The sequence below is a fragment of the Macrobrachium rosenbergii genome, chromosome 21, assembly GCF_040412425.1.
Source record: "Macrobrachium rosenbergii isolate ZJJX-2024 chromosome 21, ASM4041242v1, whole genome shotgun sequence".
NCBI classification, from domain to species: domain Eukaryota; kingdom Metazoa; phylum Arthropoda; class Malacostraca; order Decapoda; family Palaemonidae; genus Macrobrachium; species Macrobrachium rosenbergii.
The window spans coordinates 57340035-57360826 of record NC_089761.1 but is presented as its reverse complement, the minus strand read 5'-3'; the positions used below and the strand labels follow the sequence as shown (position 1 = coordinate 57360826).

Sequence of the window (20792 nt, the reverse complement as noted above, 5' to 3'; positions counted from 1 at the left end):
ACACAGTTTTGCATCTGCATCTACTGTCCTTTTCTCTAACTTCTCGCATCACTTCATCCATAAAGATATTGAACAGAATGAAGGCATAGCACACACTTAATTTCCCACTTACACCGCAAACCAATCACTCTCCCAACGACATATTCTAAAACAGGTTTCACTCCATCATGAAAAATATTAAACGCTCTCAACAACTACCTTCTATACCGTACATTCGTAACATCCTCCATATTGACTCTATCCGTTCTTTCATATGCTTTTTCTAAGTCCATGTATACCATATGCAGCTTTTACTCTTTACTTTCAAACTTCCAACATATCTGTTACAAGAAAAAAAAAAGCCCTTATTTGTCTAAGACCAGGTTCTTCACTCCTTTCTGAAGTCTTTTGTCTAATTTTCTCTTCCAATAACCTTTCCTTATGTACTAAGTAATTCTATGTTTTTATGATTTTTGTAGAATCTTCTCTTACCTTTTATGTGTAATATATATATATATATATATATATATATATATATATATATATATATATATATATATATATATATATATGCATATATATATATACACACACATATATATATATATATATATATACACACATATATATACATATAAATATATATATATATATAAATATATATATATATATATATATATATATATATATATATATATATATATATATATATATATATATATCTATCTATCTATCTATCTATCTATCTATCTATCTATCTATCTATCTAGAGAGAGAGAGAGAGAGAGAGAGAGAGATGAAAGTACCATTCAAGCGAAAAGGAGGCCCCTATAGCTGGTAAGAAAAAAAGATTATAAAATCATTCACAACTGAGATCGAAGGTGGAATCAGGATACAAAGGCTCCCTTGACTACAATGCATTTCTATCAGAGAGTCCAATATATTCCAGCGAAAAGGAAAATATGTTCTCTTTGTGTGAAAACTGTTTATCGTGGACTATTCCTTCCTTTCTATCCAAACCAATGATGTCATGAGCAAGGCATGAAGGATGAAGTGGAAAATATCCATGGCTGGTGACTAGAAAAATAATGATACAAAATTCCAATCGTTACTTTTGCATCAGGACAACACGAAACAATAAGTTACTTTCTTTCGAAAGAGCAATCAAAATACCTACAATTATTATTATGACAGTATACTTTTCGTTAATCCTAAGTTTTTAGGATTACTTTAAAAAGGATATGCAAACTAAATTCAAAATACCACCTGACATAATTGGTGTTTATGAATCTGAAATTTGACTGCGTCTAATTGATAAGTAATTAAGTCGTTCAATTTATATTAATAATAATAATATTATCACATCATTCGTCGAGATTATACATACATATGGCAACTAGCGGTCTTACTGAAAGTATTCTCAAACAAAGCGATTCCTGATAATTATGACGCCGCAGTGGCAACACTATCACCAACGTCTAAGCCTCTAAGGTATCGCCGAAGCAAGTCTCCAAACAACATTATTTCGCTTCTGAGCACACAAAACTGAAATAACCTCAAATCGCAGACAACTATTTACAAGGCGATAACCGAAAGCTTCATATCGAACGTAACAACATTCCTGGTCCCTTGGACGGTAACCTTCCCTTCATAACTTTTCGAATTTTTAGGCTCTACGACTTTTTTTCCTTTAAAGCAAAAATTAAAAGGACAGACAACCTACTACTCTCTTTTACTCTATATCTGAGTAAACAAGATAAACGAGGTAGAAATAAGAAAGTTTCATTACATATGAAGCAATGAATATCCCACTTAAAGGAAGAAGAGTTATAAGAACCAGGAAAAAGAAGTAGGAAGAGAATTACAAAGTTTGGCAGGAGTAAAAATTGAAGTTACTTAACCCTGTAATTCTGCGGATTAGCGATTTCACAAAGTAAATAAAGGAAGATGTGGTATGACGGGAGTTACAAGGCGGCATGAGAGGAGGAATTCTTTCCTTGAGCTCAAGGGAGCAGTGACCGAAAGGGTCCTTATGAAAAGAGGGTTCAACCTGCAGCATAGAGGACGAGGCTCGAGAGACGAAGTGAGAGTACGATCGCTGACTAAACAAATTCTCTTGGATTTAATCCCATGAAGGAAGCAGAAAACAAGAATCGCCTCCACCATGAAAGCAACACATCAAATAAAAACGACTAGGTTCAACATAAGATTCAATAACTAAGATAGAGATTTTACAGTATCTAAACAATAATCCCAATATTTCAAAGGCAGATTTAAATATTTGAGGAATGTAATTGTTCCAATAGAAGCCTGTTAAAATTCTTATGCCAGACTACCAAATGCTATGGAGGTGTCGAGGCGACGACAAATGATACACTAAGTTCCACGAAGAAAACCAACTGCTTTGAGGAATGAAAGGTCACAAACAGATTTAATTCATTAATTGCAGGCTATCTGGCGTCACAAACTTATATACAGAATTATCATAATGAAATTTAGATACCCGATAAATAGTAATACTGTCTCTCATCAATACGAGATACTGGTCTCTGCTCAGTAACCTGACTAAATGAAGGACACTGCTGGACTACAAGTTTTATTAAGAGAATATTGTCATTAAGAGAACACACTAGTTAGTAAAACAAAGCCCAGACACTGACTGACTCTTTCCCACACGGACCTACTGTACATACTTAAAATTTTCCCCAATAAAGGCCTCGAAATCTAACAAACTCTCCAATATTCATCTCCACAACCGCAGATGTCCGAAAGTAATTCCGTCCATCCGGGAATAACAGCCGGTGGATTTCAAAGTTTTATCTAAATGGCCTTTCTTTGGCCGCTGAGCACCATTCTAAATTATAGCAATTCGTTCAAAGTTAACAGAAATCTTACTGATAAAAGTTTTGGGGACGCACGTCTCGACAAATACAATAACGTAAAGCTAACTCCATAATCTCCAGTTGCACAAGTTTTCATCAAAAGGGTAACTGTCTGGAACATCTGGATAAAACCTAACCATGCCTTTTAAATTATAATCGTTAATACAATTTTACCCTAAAATTTTAACTGTTACGCATGTCTAACAGCTGCATTCAAGTAAAAGGGAAAATATACATATCGCACAACACGACGAAATGAAATATTCATGCAACTTAAATGAAAAACACAGAATCAAGTATGAGAATGGAATTTCACCTTTCATACTGAAGCCTAAATATCAAGATGAAAAAATAAACAAATATAAAAAATTGGGATGATACATTCAAACATCACAGCGCACTCACTCCAACACAGAATACACAACGTTTTTATAAATATAAATTATAAGCATTCAGGCGAAAATACAATTACAAACCAAATTCACTTTTTATTGGGTTTTGTATAAACTCAACGACCAAATTCTATTCCTCCCACATATGTTTTTTTTCGAAAAATGTACGATCAGTTATATATAGGATTTTACCTGCAAAATCATGCAAAAATCCATCACCCTACTTACAAAGGAACCATATAAACTCCGAAATTAAATTACGCGTGAAAAACATTATGACAAGTTTATGTATATTCAAAAGGGCAGAATTTGTTTCATATTAAAACCAAAATAACCACAACATCATACTTTATGAGTTGTATTAATAGTGATGTTTCCTTAGCGAAACAATCAAAACATCAATGTCAGAATAACATATGGATAAAAAGCAAAGGTGAGAGTAAAATAAAATGGTAGTCCAAAACTGAAATGTTTGATGGTACACAAATATCAATATCAAATTTACGGGGCAAAGTGCTCGCAATTATTTAGTGTGTATATGTATATATATATATATATATATATATATATATATATATATATATATATATATATATATATATATATATATATATATATATATATATATACATACACATATATATATATACAGTTATTTATTATATATATATATATATATATATATATATATATATATATATATATATATATATATATAATAATATTATAATGTATGTATATATGTATATACTGTGTCTGTAGAAAAGGAATACAATTCTGTTTTATACAAAAATGCAAGAAAACCTTCGTACGCATTTACTGTATATACGTAAACTTACAAATTTTTATAACAATGCAAGTTCTCAGACCTTCATCACTTTCGTTATTATAAAAGTCTGGCGGATCAAGGTTCTCTACAGCATAGCACTAAATGTCAAGTGTCAACTGAAGAGAGCAAGAATGAAAAGGTTATCTAGGAAAATGGCAATTCTTTCGCAACCGACAGTGGCTTTGAACTGGCCCAGAAGAATGGCAACGATGAATTGTTAATAATAATAATAATAATAATAATAATAATAATAATAATAATAATAATAATAATAATAATAATACCTCGGTCTTTCCTGATCACGTAATTCTAAACAAAAACTGAAAAGCCATTCTAAAACCCACAAGTACAGGTACGTAATTTCCTCTTGCTAGCCTCATTTCTTCATTGTGTCTTAGTAATCGCTTACTTCCTTAAAAAAATCTCAGTGTACTTGAAACTCGTAAAGATAATATAACTTTCATTTTATAATTTTCACGTTCTAAAACAAAAGTTCAAAACCAATTTCTCTCACTATGCGCAGTAAACCAACCATTCCATCACCTGCAAACAGCTAAATATTCATGTCACCTTACAAAAAATAATTCATTAATCGATCCGCCCTTACAAACAATGCAACATATTTTTCCATGCCAAGGACCTCGATATCAAATCTCCTACGATTAAATTTTAAAATTTATCCAAACGCCAAGCAAAATATTCATCAAAAATGCCTCTCTCTCTCCTAAATTAAACGCTAAGTATTAATTTGATTCACAGCAGATCCCAGTTTCAAAAGGGGGTAATGAAGGACCCTAACATTCACAAAACGAGTTCTGCCATCAATTTCCAGGAAGACTAATCTCTCACTTTATCCTCTAATCGTACCCGTGACACATTCCTTTATCGAAGATTATTTAACAAGCAGTTCGCGTTCCAGAAGTTTCAGCTGTCTTACACATTTTTCTTTCAAACTCCCAATGCCTAATTACTCTCAATTCATTTAGTTCCGCACCTGCAGGAACGAAAATACTCCATGTCGTAGGATTCCAGAATTACTGGAATCTGGAACCTTTACATCACCCACACTGGCACTGATAAAGCAAATATTAATGGTAACAATCATATAAAACATCACCTATGTGCTCAGTAGAGAGAGCGTCAGGCGAAAAGTTAAAACTTGACAGCGATTTTACTGGAAACTTTATCCCTTCCACATGTCTATATACTGATCTTCATTAAGAATCCGTATGTACATTTACTGAATCTTGTCTGTGAAAACAAACAGCTGCTACGAGTTCCTGAAATAAAATTGACGGCCTTTGTTTTCTACTTAAGGCACAGATCTTCGTGAAAGAAATAATTTCCTCTTCCAATCTTGGCATCTTGTTACCATTCAAAGTGATATTACATCAATGTTCTAATAATATACAAACCTCTCCAATTTAAGCATATATACTTTCCAAAAGAGGTAAAGTGCTGATAAATGAACGAATAAGTACACATAAAACTAATAGATAAATAAACATGAACCAATGGGCTATTCCTAGGGTAACTTGCGTTTTGTTAACTATATTTTATTATATATATATATATATATATATATATATATATATATATATGTGTGTGTGTGTGTGTATATATATATATATATATATATATATATATATATATATATATATATATATATATATATATATATATATATATACTCTACGAAGATAATTTGCGAGTTATTATCTAAAATTACAAAAGTTATTATAATATAATCATAGATCCCTTTAAAAATAAAAAAATATAGTAAAATTCGAACATAAAAATATGCATTATTTTGTTGCACTGGTAAACAAAGTTGAGTAAAAAAATGCGCTATAAATCTAAATGAAAAGTGCAAAAAAATCAGTGAAAACGATGCTAAACAATTATATTGCACCTTTCACAGCGAGCGTATACAATCCTTTATTTTGAAATACTGTTTCATTTTTTACTTCCAGAAATATTTGACGGGCCATCATTCCAAACATTTTAACTCGTCAGCCATAAAGTGGGAACAATTGGCCAGCGTGGTGTTCGATTTCAAAATGAACGTCAATTTCCAAAAAATTCTCTTGAACTGATGGGCTTTATTCGGAACAGTATGAAATAAAATAAATGGGGAAAAATAAATAATCTGTAAGCGTTTCTGGACTATAGCCAGATACAATGCCCGTAGTTAGCGTAAGGTATATTAGGCTTATTCAAAGGGAATTAAATAAAAAAGAAGATAATTCTGGCAGGCTAAGAACAGGTATAACAAAAAATTAAATGAAAGGTAGAATTAAAAACTAGGCTGGGTGTAAATGTTGGTTACATTTTTATTCAAAAGCCAAGGGTGATTATTCATTTTTCTAAAACCTACCGAGCGGGGAAGGGGAACCCAAGTGAAATCGACCGATATTGTTAACATGAACATTAACGTTTTAAATAAACAGTGGTAGTAGATGAAGGTCAATACAAATGCACTCTGTACGTTATGACGTAATTAATGAGATTGAAAATAATCGCAGGAAATTCTTCAAACACTCCATTTTGTTTTGGGGTGAACAGTCACAAATTGTAGCATGCTTCATTAATGCCTACAACCTCGTTAAAACACTTCAGCCGAAAAACGAAACGTCTCCTTGAAACTCTTACAATGTCATTTGACTTAACCGAAAAATTTTCCATGACAAACCGGTATTAAATTTCATGAGCCTTAAATCTAAGTACGTGAGAATGCGGCCGAATGGATTTTGGGAGGGAGAGAGCGAGAGCCAACACCCAAGGTCGCATGATTGCAAAACATATATAAAGGATGCTGTTCAAGTCTGGTTAGTTCACTCCTGTTCATCTCCTGCAAGACCCAACACCGAAGACGACATGTCTCGCCCTGTTAGTAACTAAACATTTCAAATATTTTTGTTTGATGAAAATTGCTGCAAGATTACAAGTGCTTACAACAGTATCTAGAACACACGGTGTGGTGACAATTTCCTCGTAGAAAATTTGTTATTTTCGTTGACAAAGGAGCTGCGTCTGTTTTAATCACCTCATTTTTCTTAAGAGAAATTGAATTCACTGCCGTTCTTCACCGTAATCATGAAGGAAAAAAGGTTTGGTAACTGGTGGTGCCATGGTGTTTCCATTTCCTTTTTTGCGGCGATAAAAAGCCAGAACCAGCATGACAGCCACATTCTGACCCGTCTCCAACGATGCCACAAAGAAAAAAAACTGATATTGACAACAGAAAAGTTTTTTTTTTTATTACGAATGTGAAAACTAAGTTAATTAACGTTCGCTTGAATAAGTACTGAAAAGAAAGATTATTTTTGTGGATTAATTCGTAATCTCCAATAATTACTCGGCATAACACAAAGCTGATTAGGCCTATTTCTCCGCATTTCAGTTACCTAGAATTTCCCAGCAAAATTATAAAAAGAATTCAAACATACTTTCCATTTCAACAGTAAAATCATTTCTTTACTGTACTGTAAATACTCTCTTAAAAATACCTTTCACAGAGCAATCGTCTTTTAATTTAGCTATTTTTGTTGGATCTACGGTACATTAGCTTCGGAAATTTTTGCCCCAGAATGCATTTTTGGATCACTCTTTCTTGTCCGAAAAAGTCTGAGAAAAAACCCTAGTAACTCGTTTCTCTCAGGTCCTGGTCCTCCTCGCTATCGTGAGTTTAACGATGGCCCATCCGGGTGGTTATGGCCACGGAGGCGGCCACGGAGGCGGCCACGGAGGTGGACTCGGAGGCGGTCATGGAGGTGGATACGGTTATGGAGTAAGTATACATACACTGCAGTCTTTATAGCATATATCTGACTTCCTTATTCTAACTGGATAAAAATCTTCAGATCGAATTTTAATCTCAATGGCACTTCCATCAGGGTCCCATACCATACCACTTCGACTACAGCGTCAATGGCGACTACAAGGGACCGCATTTCGGACAGAGTGAAAAGTCCGACGGAAAGGGCAACGTCCACGGATCATACACCGTCGCTCTCCCCGACGGTCGCAAACAACACGTGAGTTAGCCTTACCTCCGTTTCACCAAATTAGGTATTACTAAGCTTGCAGCCTATAAACGCTTCATTTTTGGTATCTTCATGTGGACTTTAGGATGGCATTTTCCACTATTTCCTATTTAATCAGAAATTCCGGACTGCGCTTATTGTAGTTTATCATTGAATGTGGTATTTACGAATACGTCCGAGTGACCATTTATGAAATAAGAACACTGAGCATACCTTAATACTATTTTCTATATTTCTTTTACTGACAGGTTGATTACACGGCCGATCACTACAACGGATTCGTGGCTAAGGTCAGCTACTCCGGAAAGGCCCAGCATCCAGCCTATTACGGACCAGCCGTCGTTTTCGACCAACATGGAGGTGGATATCACTAACGAAATCTCATCAAACGACCCTGATTCTCTCCTGATCTGACCCCATTTCATATGTATCTAGTGTATCAAATTTTAAAGTGAATAATAAAATTATTTATGAACGGCAGGACTGAAATTTTTAGATATACCATAATAAATTCTAATTTAGCAATAGTTAAAAGATTACGTTAACTTATAGAGTTCGTGGGGATAATGTTCAAATAATCATTATTCCAAATATACATCAAAATAAAGGAAGGTTTATAAACGGATAAAGAAATTTCCGCCTAAGCGCAAACATTTCTAATGCGCAGTTTCCCCCTGGGTGGAACGAGTGAAAACAAGTCCTTCGCAAACTTAACTTCAATTGATGAATCTTAGATAACAGCAGGTGCATAAAATTTCCACAGCAGCTTCTCCTTATGTTTCTATAGAAGGCTCATCAGCAAGTCGTCGACCACCAAACAGACATGCACTACCCACTCTAGCACTCCCTGGATATTAAAACTATTCCGTGAATTAAATAAAGAAAAATAGAATGATTTAGAGATAAAAGAATACCGATTTGTTAAGCCAAGGAAACAAGAGCTATAGAAACTATAACCACGAGATTCCAATACCTGCTTCTTAGCCATCCAAATACAACAAAAGATTAACTAACTACTGGTTGGATTACACTGAAAAGCCTATTACTCCTACATAGCGCACACTGTTGATGTGGACCCTTTCCCAATAACTAATATTGTCACTAAGAATCAGTTACAATGAAACATAATTGTTCAAGCAAATATCAGCATTTAAACAGGTAAAACCTATTTCGAACGGCCCAATAACATAATTAATGCATAATACTTCCGATAAACTTCCAATCTAGACGGCTTTCAGCTCTCAACACTTAAATGGAAACAGAAGTACCTGATGACCTCATTACACTTGAATTTCGGAGAGCCCAGTAACAGAACAAGTTGTCTAGATTTCCCAGGTCTTAATTCATTTGAATTTCGGATAACCTTATTTAGACTTAGATTACTTAATAATTATCTTCACTGAACTCCAGTTTCAGATGACCACTCAACTTCCACAGATTTCCGATTATCTTGAAATATTAGCACAGTTGAATCGACTTAAACTTCGAGACTCGTCTCTGTTCCATCATTATTTGTGATGCTTTGGCCATCGATACCACAGCTAGCATGATTATTTCCTCGAACTACAGTATTCTACCGGCCCTTAAAAATGGATTATTAATGAGTGTGCTAAGGAGTTATTACAATAAAAGACAATATTCATTCCTTGCACTTCTTAGTTGATATGTATTTTAAGGAAATTAAATAATAAACCAGCACCTCCACCAAGAACAAAACCTATAACATGCTGAGAGAGAGAGAGAGAGAGAGAGAGAGAGAGAGAGAGAGAGAGAGAGAGAGAGAGAGAGAGAGAGAGAGAGAGAGAGAGTTTATCTAATAACGAGAGGTTTAGGAAAAACTTTTCCCTTCCAGAACTACATCTCCCCATAAGTGGATATATCCACACTTCCCAAAGCAAACTAAAGATGACTCTACAAAGAAAAAAAACGAAAAACAAAAGATAGTTTGACAAAGGGACTCAGACAAAAGCCCATCGAGGACAAAAGACACCTAGGACAAAGGCCCTACAAACAAAACCACCATGGACAAATCCCCTCAGTTTAAGATGCAAAGTAAGACAAAAGACCCGACAATAAAATCTGCACCCGAACTCGTTCTGGGATTGACGGAATATTCCATATACAGTACATGCACAGATAACCAGCGCCACACTGAGGTTTTGTAGTTGACAACCACGCGAGAGTTACAGGTACAACACACACACAGACATACATACATACATACATACATACAAACACACACATATATACATATATATATATTATTTATATATATATATATATATATATATATATATATATATATATATATATATATATATATATAATCAATATATATATATAAAATCACAATCACGTGTGGAACAGAAATAAATTTCTGACTCACATCAGAATCGAATCCAGGTCTTTCAATTGAAAGGCAAGGGTGCTGCCCACTAAGGCATACAAGTCCAACTTCTTTTATGACTTGTATGGTCTAGTGGGCAGCGCCGTTGCCTTTCAACTGAAAGACCTGGGTTCGATCCTGATGTGAGTCAGAAATTTATAAATATAAATAATATATATATATATATATATATATATATATATATATATATATATATATATATATATATATATACTGTATATATATGACCAATTATCGGTTTTCCTCTAATAGCATGGCTTTACAAGAAACACGATTGTCATAACAATCAAAGATAACCTTCTTCTGCCAAAAATGTCATACCTACAGAGAAGGCTTATCACCAGCACGTCTGCCACTCCTACACACACTGCACCACCTAATTCTATAGTTCTTTGCACCCACACTAGCACCTCCTGGGCAGTAAGGCCATTCCATTCCAATACCTCTTCCATCCTCATTTAACGAGCACTTTCTTGGTCTCCTTTTCCAAAGTATATATTTTTTATCAACCCCTCCTCCTCCTCCATTCTTCACAGGTGACCAAACTAATTGACCCACCATTTCACCTATGCTGACGTTTTACCAAATCGCCATCTCTAGATCTCTAATTTCTCAAGCCTTCTTACTCCACGTACATAAATATAACATCAGTATTTACTCTGAACTTCAATGTGAGTCCAAAAGACCCTTCATTTATCAGAACCTTTGCTGGCATCAATACAGCTTTCGAATATATCTTTTAAATTCCTTGCTTTCATTATTCTTTGATACCCTCTTCTTTTATACCACCTTCATCCATTACAGTACTCAGAAATACGTACATGAATCGACTATTTTTAACACCGTATAGTATATATAACACTGACTACTCCATCTTCCTAGCTTCCTTTGGCCTTCATAACTATACTCTTGCTAACATTAATTTTCAATTTTTCCCGTTCACAAATACTATCCCAAATCCATCCTGGAAAGTGGGGCCATAAATCCCCTCCCTATGCGAGTGACTCATTCCTATGCAGGGCGTTACGAATTATAACAACCATAGGCGCTGCTACACTATAAGAATTCGCAGTTTCTCGTATATTTTTTTATTTGGGTGGTCTCATATGAGAATCCATGTCTTTTCTTGAATTTAGAATTCGTGGTTCATTTTGGAATTAGGATTCAGGGTTACATTTCTTATTAATATCTACACATAAGACAAAGACCATTTCTTCTAGAGAGTGTTGTCAAAAGTTTCTGGGCAAAGTACTGGAACGAAGGGCAATCATCCATTATCTTAAATTTCAAGGAATTTCATTTACCTTCACTAAATACACTAAATACGCAAAATTTTACTTTACTGCAAACTACAAAAGGCATAGTAAGCCATCTATTAAAACCATATATCCAGAGATCAAACACTGTATCCAAGGGAACTTCACTTTTGCTAATCCTGTGTGCATCCAGATGTCGAAAAAAACCATTCTTTACCTTGCTATTATTTATATTTCGATTCAGTAGAAAATTTACTGAAAAGATATAATATTAAATACGTAGCTTAGGCTGTAGTAACCTTGGTCATTCAGCACTCACAGATAACCTTCATTTTTTTATTTCTTCTGATTTTGATCTACCGATCGATAAGCACGTCACTAATTATGTCAAAATTATCTACTTCACAATAAGGCTGTATACCTTTCTTAATTACCCCAGTTTAATGATAGTTAAAATGCATGACGATACCGAAGAGAATTTAACGCCAATTACAAAAACCTTCACTCTGCTTCTATCATTCCTTTAAATAATTTCCTAACTGAACCTTCAACAAATATATTGAAATCTTCCTCTGCTTACAAAACACTACGCTGAAATAAAAGCACCAATACAGTATACACTGTGCACAATAATTTTGCGACAGCTTGAATTAAATGAAAAGTAAACAAAATAAATTTATAAGTAGAATACATTCAACTATACAAAAAATGCTTAAACGTAAGCGATGTTAAATGCGAAATATATCGTACACAATACTGAAACGGCTATGAGCTTTCTCGAAAATTCAACAAAAAGAATTAACCAGTTCGTATAGAGCATAAATTTTAACAAATGTGGGTAGACAATATTCCAATCAGTATAAATCCACTTATAATAGTGTCACTCAGGTACACCAAAGACTATATATATATATATATATATATATATATATATATATATATATATATATATATATATATATATATATATATATATATATATATATATATATATATGTATATATATATATATGTATGTATGTATGTATGTATGTGTATGTATGTATATATAAACATATATACATACATACACATGTATGTATGTATGTATGTATACACCGTATATTCATGAATAAGTCAATAACGTTCCACTGGCCGAAGTGAATCATCTTATGTTAACATTTCACCAAAAACAAAGCATATCAAGAACCTATATTCTAAGATTCAAAATTTTACAATTTGAAACCCCAAGCGTCTCAGGGATGACTTACTGCACGAAACTAAGTAAAAACCAAATTTTGTGTTACACAGTACACACACACACACACAAACACACAAATTGTAACGCTTTTAAATTTCCATCATGACATTAAAAAAAAAAAGAGGGCCACCTAGGCCTCAGAAATGTGGGTGAAAGACAACAAACAGAAAGATAAAAGCAAAGAAAAAAGCAACTGCTCAAGGCTGAGGTTCAGTATATAACGCGAAACGACGGCTGAAGTCGTCAGTTCCGTCTCGGTCGCCAAGAACGAAAGCATCGAAATGTTCCAACTGGTAACTAAAATTGATTTCCTCGTCAATTTTCTTCTTTTCATGACTCAGACCCTTTCATCATTTCAATTTCTTTTCCTCATACAGGCTTCTCGTACTACAATTCTCTCTTTTTTTTCTTTTTTCTACTGCCTTCTAATATTTGCATTTCTTTTATTACAGTTTTGCACACATCCTAGTTTTTTACTTTGATTCCAACATCGTCTTTCATTTCTATTGGATTTCAGTTATCATTTCCTACTGGCATCAACAAAAGTGTCTGCGTTTAAACAAAAAAATATTAAGGAAAAAGCGCGTGATTTTTTTGGAAATCAATTTGATTTTAGAAGAGTAAAAATTAGCAAATTACGAAAAAATAAATATGCAACAGTCACTAAAAACGTACATCATCAGCGCGCATTTAAGTAAGAGAATTCGGTGGAAAATTAGTGCATCGCGGAAAAATTCTCCAAAACATTTTCTTTTTGATTTCATTAAAACCAAAATACTCTATGAGAGAGAGAGAGAGAGAGAGAGAGAGAGAGAGAGAGAGAGAGAGAGAGAGAGAGAGAGAGAGAGAGCTGAAAACGTTAGTAAATCCTGTTTCAATTTAGACGCTAAAACAAATAGTTAATTCGTATTTTAATTAAAAGTATTTTGACGTTAGGAAAAGAAAATCCTCCTCCTGAAAACATTATATGAAGGCTCGACTGAGATGACATCATTAATGGAAATGAACTATGAGTGACATGTGCTGACGAATACGTACCAACGGTTTTTCAAAGTAACTCATTAACAGGAACCAACATCATCGTCAATAGTATAACGTTTCTGAAATATTTGTTTCTTTTCAGTTTGTGGTATTCGTAGCCATTCTCAGCGTCTCTACGGCGCATCCAGGCGGTTACGGCCACGGAGGTGGTGGTGGGAGCCATGGCTATGGTTATGGAGGGGTAAAGGATGTACTGCATTTGTTTTTCATATCCCTTAATTTGCAATACAGCTGAAAAGTGTCACTATGCTTAGAACAGTGACACACACACACACACACAACACACACACACACACATATATATATATATATATATATATATATATATATATATATATATATATATATATATATATATATATATATATATATATATATATATATATATATATATATATATACATATACATGAATACATACATATATATATATATATATATATATATATATATATATATATATATATATATATATATATATATATGTGTGTGTGTGTGTGTGTGTGTGTGTGTGTGTGTGTGTGTGTGTGTGTGTGTGTGTGTGTGTTAACGACAAATTCTTTTCCTATAGGCTCCTATGCCCTACTACTTCGACTACAGCGTAAAAGGCGACTACAAAGGGCCATATTTCGGACAGAACGAAAAATCTGACGGGAAGGGCAACGTCTACGGATCATACACCGTGGCTCTTCCCGACGGTCGCAAACAACACGTGAGTAAAGGTTCTTCGTGCATTACAAACTGAACAGAAAATCTCAGATAAGAAAATGCAATCCATCAACTGCATTTCACTTTGCATTCGGTTTTTCCCCACAGGTCGATTACACAGCTGATCACTACAACGGATTCGTGGCTAAAGTCAGCTACTCGGGAAAAGCCCAGCACCCGGCCTATTACGGACCTGCAGTTGTTTTCGATCAAAACGGAGGTGGATATCACTGAAAACGAGACTCGCTAACGGCATCCCATTTCATCCTGAACTCGCTCTGTCTGTGGAACTTTTTTTTACTTAAAACTCAATAAAAAATATTTAAAATTTACTTTTTAACTTTATATCTGCATAAAGGTATCCTATGATTAAGCTTTTTTTTTATTTAAGGTTACTGTGAAAATTCTAAATAAGAAAGAATATGATAAAGAGGAAACGGTCAAAAACAAGGGCACTCAAACATCAGTTTTCGCGATAAAGCCGCGTCTGCTGCAATCAGTTAATCTATACACTGCTGAGCTTTGCATTGAAAATCGCCCTACCCCACCCCACCCCACCCCACAAACAATCCTCACTAGCCCTCCCCCTCCGAGAGATTTTTTCCTATGCAGCATCAGCATTCTTTTCCATCATTACCTACGACTGATTAGATTTCAGCCAAGGGAACCACTATTAAGGTAGAGAAAAATTACAGAAGTGACAGACTCGTTCTTGTACGGATATGAAAAAAATGGTTCAAAAATGGTTCAAAAGATCTCGACATATCTTACGAGAAATTTGATACGCTTTTCACTCCTGAATGTTTCAGGCCCTTCAAACATTGGTTTGTATCTAACAACTTCATTTCCTGATAAAATGATAACCATTATAAGAAAAATATCAGGGCAATAACCATTTTTGTAAAAATTAAATTTTCTTGTTAATTTTCATTCTTGACCACTGACATGTAGCACAACAAACTCTTCCTGAATTTAGCGATATCAATCCGCCCTTTAGTGCACATGAATGGTTATCTTCAAATACTTACTAATCACAGGCCTATTCCCATGCCAGACTCATTCGGAGAGATCGCATAAGGAATGAAAGTAGTGAAATACCTATCAAGCAGGGGAACATTGATTTGTCTATGTCTTGTGGACTTCGAGAAAATAATCACAAAGCAGACAAGGCAATACTCAAACCTCCGCCTTGTTAATTAAAAGTTTTTAAAGCAGTAACGGAAGGTAAGATCGACGTAAAATAAACAACGGCTGAGAGACTTTCGATAAAGCTCCCATATAGCGTTACAGAAATGAGAAGAGGGGGCAGGAAAAATGTGGAAGACGTTAAAGACAGACTGAATGATTTAATATGAGAAACAGGCGAAGAAAAATGTAAAGAAAAGCTAACACAGGACGTACAGATTGCAAATAAATATATTAATCATACCATAACGTACCGACAATATTTGAATGAGTTGGTATATGGCTCAAACTAGTACTAAAGTATTCTAAAGACACACACAGGCACATACAAAGACACATAGTGATATATATATACACACACACACACATACATATATATATATACATACTGTATATATATATATAATAAAAATATATATATATATATATATATATATATATATATATATATATACGCATCGTCAGGGCACGATGCAAATCATATATATAAATTCGCATATATAATAATGTATAATGTATGTATATAATGAGTGTATAGTGCTATATATTATATATATATGTATATATATATATATATATATATATATATATATATATATACACAAAACACATAATCAATATTTGAGCCATATGCCAACTCATTACAACTATTGTCGGTACGTTATGCTATAATGGATGCATTTATTTGCAATCTGCAAGTCCTTTGATAGCTTTTCTTTACCTTTTTCATCGCCTGTTTCTCATATTAAATTATTCAGTCTGTCTTTAGAGTCTTCCACAATTATACTGTATAAATATATATATATATATATATATATATATATATATATATATATATATATATATATATATATATATATACATATATATACTGTATATTAGAAAATGTCTACAACGGGGAATGAGGAAAATGAGTAAAATTGACTTGTGAGTATTTAGTAGCTAATGGCAGTAAATGAATGATCCAGTGCAAACAAAACCAGCAGTTATATCAAAAGCTTGCTCCATTTCATGTCACAGGAAGAAAATGTTGACTAAAAGGTAGAAATCATTTAAAAAAAAATAAAAACTAATCACGGAGAAGAAAATTAAATGAAGCGTGTCATTTAGGTAGGCTATGCAATGGAGGAACTAAAGAAGGGATTTTAAATTAGATCATTTGTAAAGAAGTAACATAAAATTCGTTTACCAAGGTATTCAGTAATACGGGTATACGCACGCATGTATATGGAAAAAACAGAATCCCATATAAATTAAGACTACAGTAGATTAAGGTTGAGAGAACATTACTGCACAATTCAGAAACATAGGGATGGAAGGTGTGGGGGGGGGAGTGAAGTCCAAGGAAGGGATGGATAAATGGCAACGAAAGGGTAATGGAGAAGAAGGACCTGAACATCAAGGAAAACAGTATATGTGCAAAATGACAGGTGACCGGGACAGTGAGGGTCTAAAGAATACCGGGTGCAGTGTATACATTGGGGATCAAGACGCAACTGATGAACCTAAGTGATGGTGTATTAAGCGGCCAATATTATGTAAATTTTCTACACAATGGGTCTCTCCACGAATTGGCAGGTAATTATGAATGTGGCAGTGATCGTTTGATGGGAACTGACTTCTTTTAAGGGAAAAGCCATAACATAGAGAAAAAGATATATATATATATATATATATATATATATACAAATTGATGAGCCTTATGTATTGACGTATAAAGCAGCTAATAATGAAGAAATTATCTGCACGGGGGTCTATCCAAGAATTGGCAAAGTATGAATGTGGCAGTGATCGCTGTCTAGTCTGTTCTTGGGAACCAACACCCGTTAGGCGGAAAATTCATATTGAAAGAAAGGAGGACTAACATTAATTCGTCACACTACGTTTTGAGAGAGAGAGAGAGAGAGAGAGAGAGAGAGAGAGAGAGAGAGAGAGAGAGAGAGAGAGAGAGAAATGTAATGCAATAGTACCATTCCTCCATTTAAATAAACTTTACATGTGTACATGAAACCTAACACCTACTGTACATCAAGATCTAGGTTTAATCTACAATGAGGCTTGATGCATATGATCATTAGAATGTAATCAAATACCTTATAAACGCTGAACAGTTTTCATAACAATAATAACTATACATTCATATATACTTCAAGCATTTATACTCGTAGGTACGTGTTTGAACAGATCATCCAAACAATGGACATCGCTATCAACACGGAGCTATTGGTAACTGGCCTGTAAACGAAAGTGGGCCGGATCAAAAACCGGCCGGAACCTGTCACAAAACCTGCTGCAAAATGTTCAAGGTGAGTTTGGCCATGTATATATAATTCCCGGCTGTGACTCACAATAGCGTCAGTTCGATCTAGTCGTCGAGAACAAAAGCAGTGAAATGTTTCATACAGTAATTGAAGCTTCTCTTCATTTCAATTTTTTCTGAGGAATCGAGAAAACGTGTTGCTTGCGTAAACAGTGTTTGTGAGAAGTGGAAAATATCAGCTCAGGAGATATTCGAAACCCACTCTTTATGCATGATAAGTTAAACTATATATAGACGAAAACAATACATTGACTTTATATACATTTTTTTAGTACAAAAGTTTCCTCCCAAACTTTCCTCACATTGCACAAATAACCAGTGGAAAATTAATTCTTTCGATACACAAGGAAAAACTTCTTTACAATGTCCCTGTTCCATCAATTCATTCTTTGGCATACCAGCCATCCATACCCTTTTTGCCAAATAATTAAGTATTCAGTAACTTATACAACTACTATATTAATTTTGAAATGTATATTATATTCAGAACACGGTTAATTTTATTAATAGTACTTTTACTCCAAAAGCAGCTTATCAACAACATTTGCATATATACTAATATTAACATGGGCAGATTCGAAACATATAAATGGTTTTAAAGTATTATCTTTTAACACCATATTGCTGCATTATGAAAAAGAGAATAAATACTAGATTTCTTATTAAAAAATATTTTCTGGGTCCCCAGAATAAGTCAAATACGCTAATGCTGAGAATCAATTTCCTTTTCTTTTTTACAGATTTTGGTAGTCTTGGCCATTGCCAGCCTAACTACGGCTTTCCCAGGTGGTTATGGCTACGGTGGCAATGGAAATTATGGTTATGGAGGGGTAAGTAATTGGAGAATTATATATATATATATATATATATATGTGTGTGTGTGTGTGTGTGTGTGTGTGTGTGTGTGTGTGTGTGTGTGTGTGTGTGTGTGTGTGTGTGTGTGAGAGAGAGAGAGAGAGAGAGAGAGAGAGAGAGAGAGAGAGAGAGAGAGAGAGATCTCCATTCAAAACTCATCTCTGAGGATTTTTTTGTAGACTGGATTTCGTTTCCTTCAACTTTTCAAAAGCCCTTTATCTTTGTTACGTTTCTGCTTTTACCAATCTTATTTTTACTCCCCATGCAATCCTTATCATTTCTTTCGACATTCTTATTTGATTCCCTAAGTACTAAATTGTGGCATACAATATTAATCAGAGCCTACATTGGGTCACCAAATGGCGTCCTTGCACTAGTTGTTCGAGTTATGTGAGAACTGCAATTTTTCGTTTCTCCAGTTCTCTGTTTTAGGTCTGATAACTTGTTCATCCACACAATTACTTTTCTGCACAAACTCATCTAATACAGACAAACGACGTTATCTCTCTCTCTCTCTCTAACAGCACGTCATCCTCCTTGACCAATACTTCAAGGGTCAAAATCGCAATTTCACATTTACTTTCAATAATCGCTATTCGCGACTTAAACATCAGACGTCCGTCACTTTTACAAAACAAAGTTCTTCCAACCAATACCTCCTCGTATTTCTTAGGTTTTTAATATTTCGTTCTTCACATCTCTTCTATTTACCGGCAGGAACCTCTACCTTATCACTTTGACTACAGCGTCAAAGGCGATTACAAAGGACCCTATTTCGGCCAAAATGAAAAATCTGACGGTAAAGGCAACGTGTACGGTTCATATACCGTAGCTCTCCCTGACGGGAGGAAACAACACGTAAGTTTCCCTTTGCTAATACAAATAAAAATATGTAATCATACAGTCAATTCAAGCCTTCTTCTTTCAAGATTTTGTCTTACTTTGAAACATTTATTCTCAGGTCGATTACACAGCTGATCACTACAACGGATACGTGGCTAAAGTCAGCTACTCTGGAAAGGCTCAACATCCGGCCTATTATGGACCAGCCGTCGTTTTCGATCATCACGGAGGTGGATATCACTAAAATACCGCTTCTATCTCCTATCTTAATCTGTAATCAAACGTTTTTAATATAGACAATTAATAAAAGATAAAACAATCACAAGTTTTTAACTCCAGAACTATCAATATTCGTCATCTCAATAAAAGCTGTGAGGAAGATGATGAACATGAACAAGAAAAAGCGAAAAAACTGCGAACAATGCTAATATAAAACTTCGCTAATGAGACAAGTGCGATATCAGCCTCAGCTAAATGGGTGACTCACTGACGGAGCTAATTCATGAGTATTGCTCCCCCTGAAACATCAGAATTCTTCATTAACAAATCAGAAAGTTTGGGCATTTGCTCATAAACCAATGACTGCTGCAGGTCAGGATTTTGGTTATAACTAATTATTCTTAAAATATAAAGCAACCTGATTCAAGGTATTACCTGATTCAAGGTATTGCTCTTTTATAACTATAATCTTTATTTTTGACCTCTCTAAACATCATGACATCGAAATAACTGTTTCAATTTTATTGTCAAAGAGGACACATACATCTAGTCAAAACACTACACAAGAAATATGCTTGAAAATGATTCAAT

The 20792-nt window shown here is 34.2% G+C and overlaps 3 protein-coding genes across 3 annotated transcripts; all 3 read left to right on the top strand.

Moving 5' to 3' along the window:
• The first annotated feature begins 6936 nt into the window (after positions 1–6936).
• Positions 6937–8570, top strand: LOC136849623 (adult-specific cuticular protein ACP-20-like). The gene is made up of 4 exons (XM_067122930.1): positions 6937–6971; positions 7744–7872; positions 7979–8119; positions 8377–8570. Exons 1-4 carry the CDS (start codon positions 6960–6962, stop codon positions 8500–8502), a joined length of 408 nt encoding a protein of 135 aa, XP_066979031.1. The 5' UTR covers positions 6937–6959; the 3' UTR covers positions 8503–8570.
• A 4688-nt stretch (positions 8571–13258) lies between these two features.
• On the top strand, positions 13259–15069 carry LOC136849622 (adult-specific cuticular protein ACP-20-like). The gene is made up of 4 exons (XM_067122929.1): positions 13259–13324; positions 14155–14253; positions 14643–14783; positions 14888–15069. Exons 1-4 carry the CDS (start codon positions 13313–13315, stop codon positions 15011–15013), a joined length of 378 nt encoding a protein of 125 aa, XP_066979030.1. The 5' UTR covers positions 13259–13312; the 3' UTR covers positions 15014–15069.
• Positions 15070–18261: 3192 nt separating this feature from the next.
• Positions 18262–20273, top strand: LOC136849500 (pro-resilin-like). The gene is made up of 4 exons (XM_067122846.1): positions 18262–18270; positions 19025–19114; positions 19857–19997; positions 20101–20273. The coding sequence occupies exons 1-4, from the start codon at positions 18262–18264 to the stop codon at positions 20224–20226; spliced, it is 366 nt and encodes a 121-aa protein (XP_066978947.1). The 3' UTR covers positions 20227–20273.
• The last annotated feature ends 519 nt before the right edge of the window (positions 20274–20792 follow it).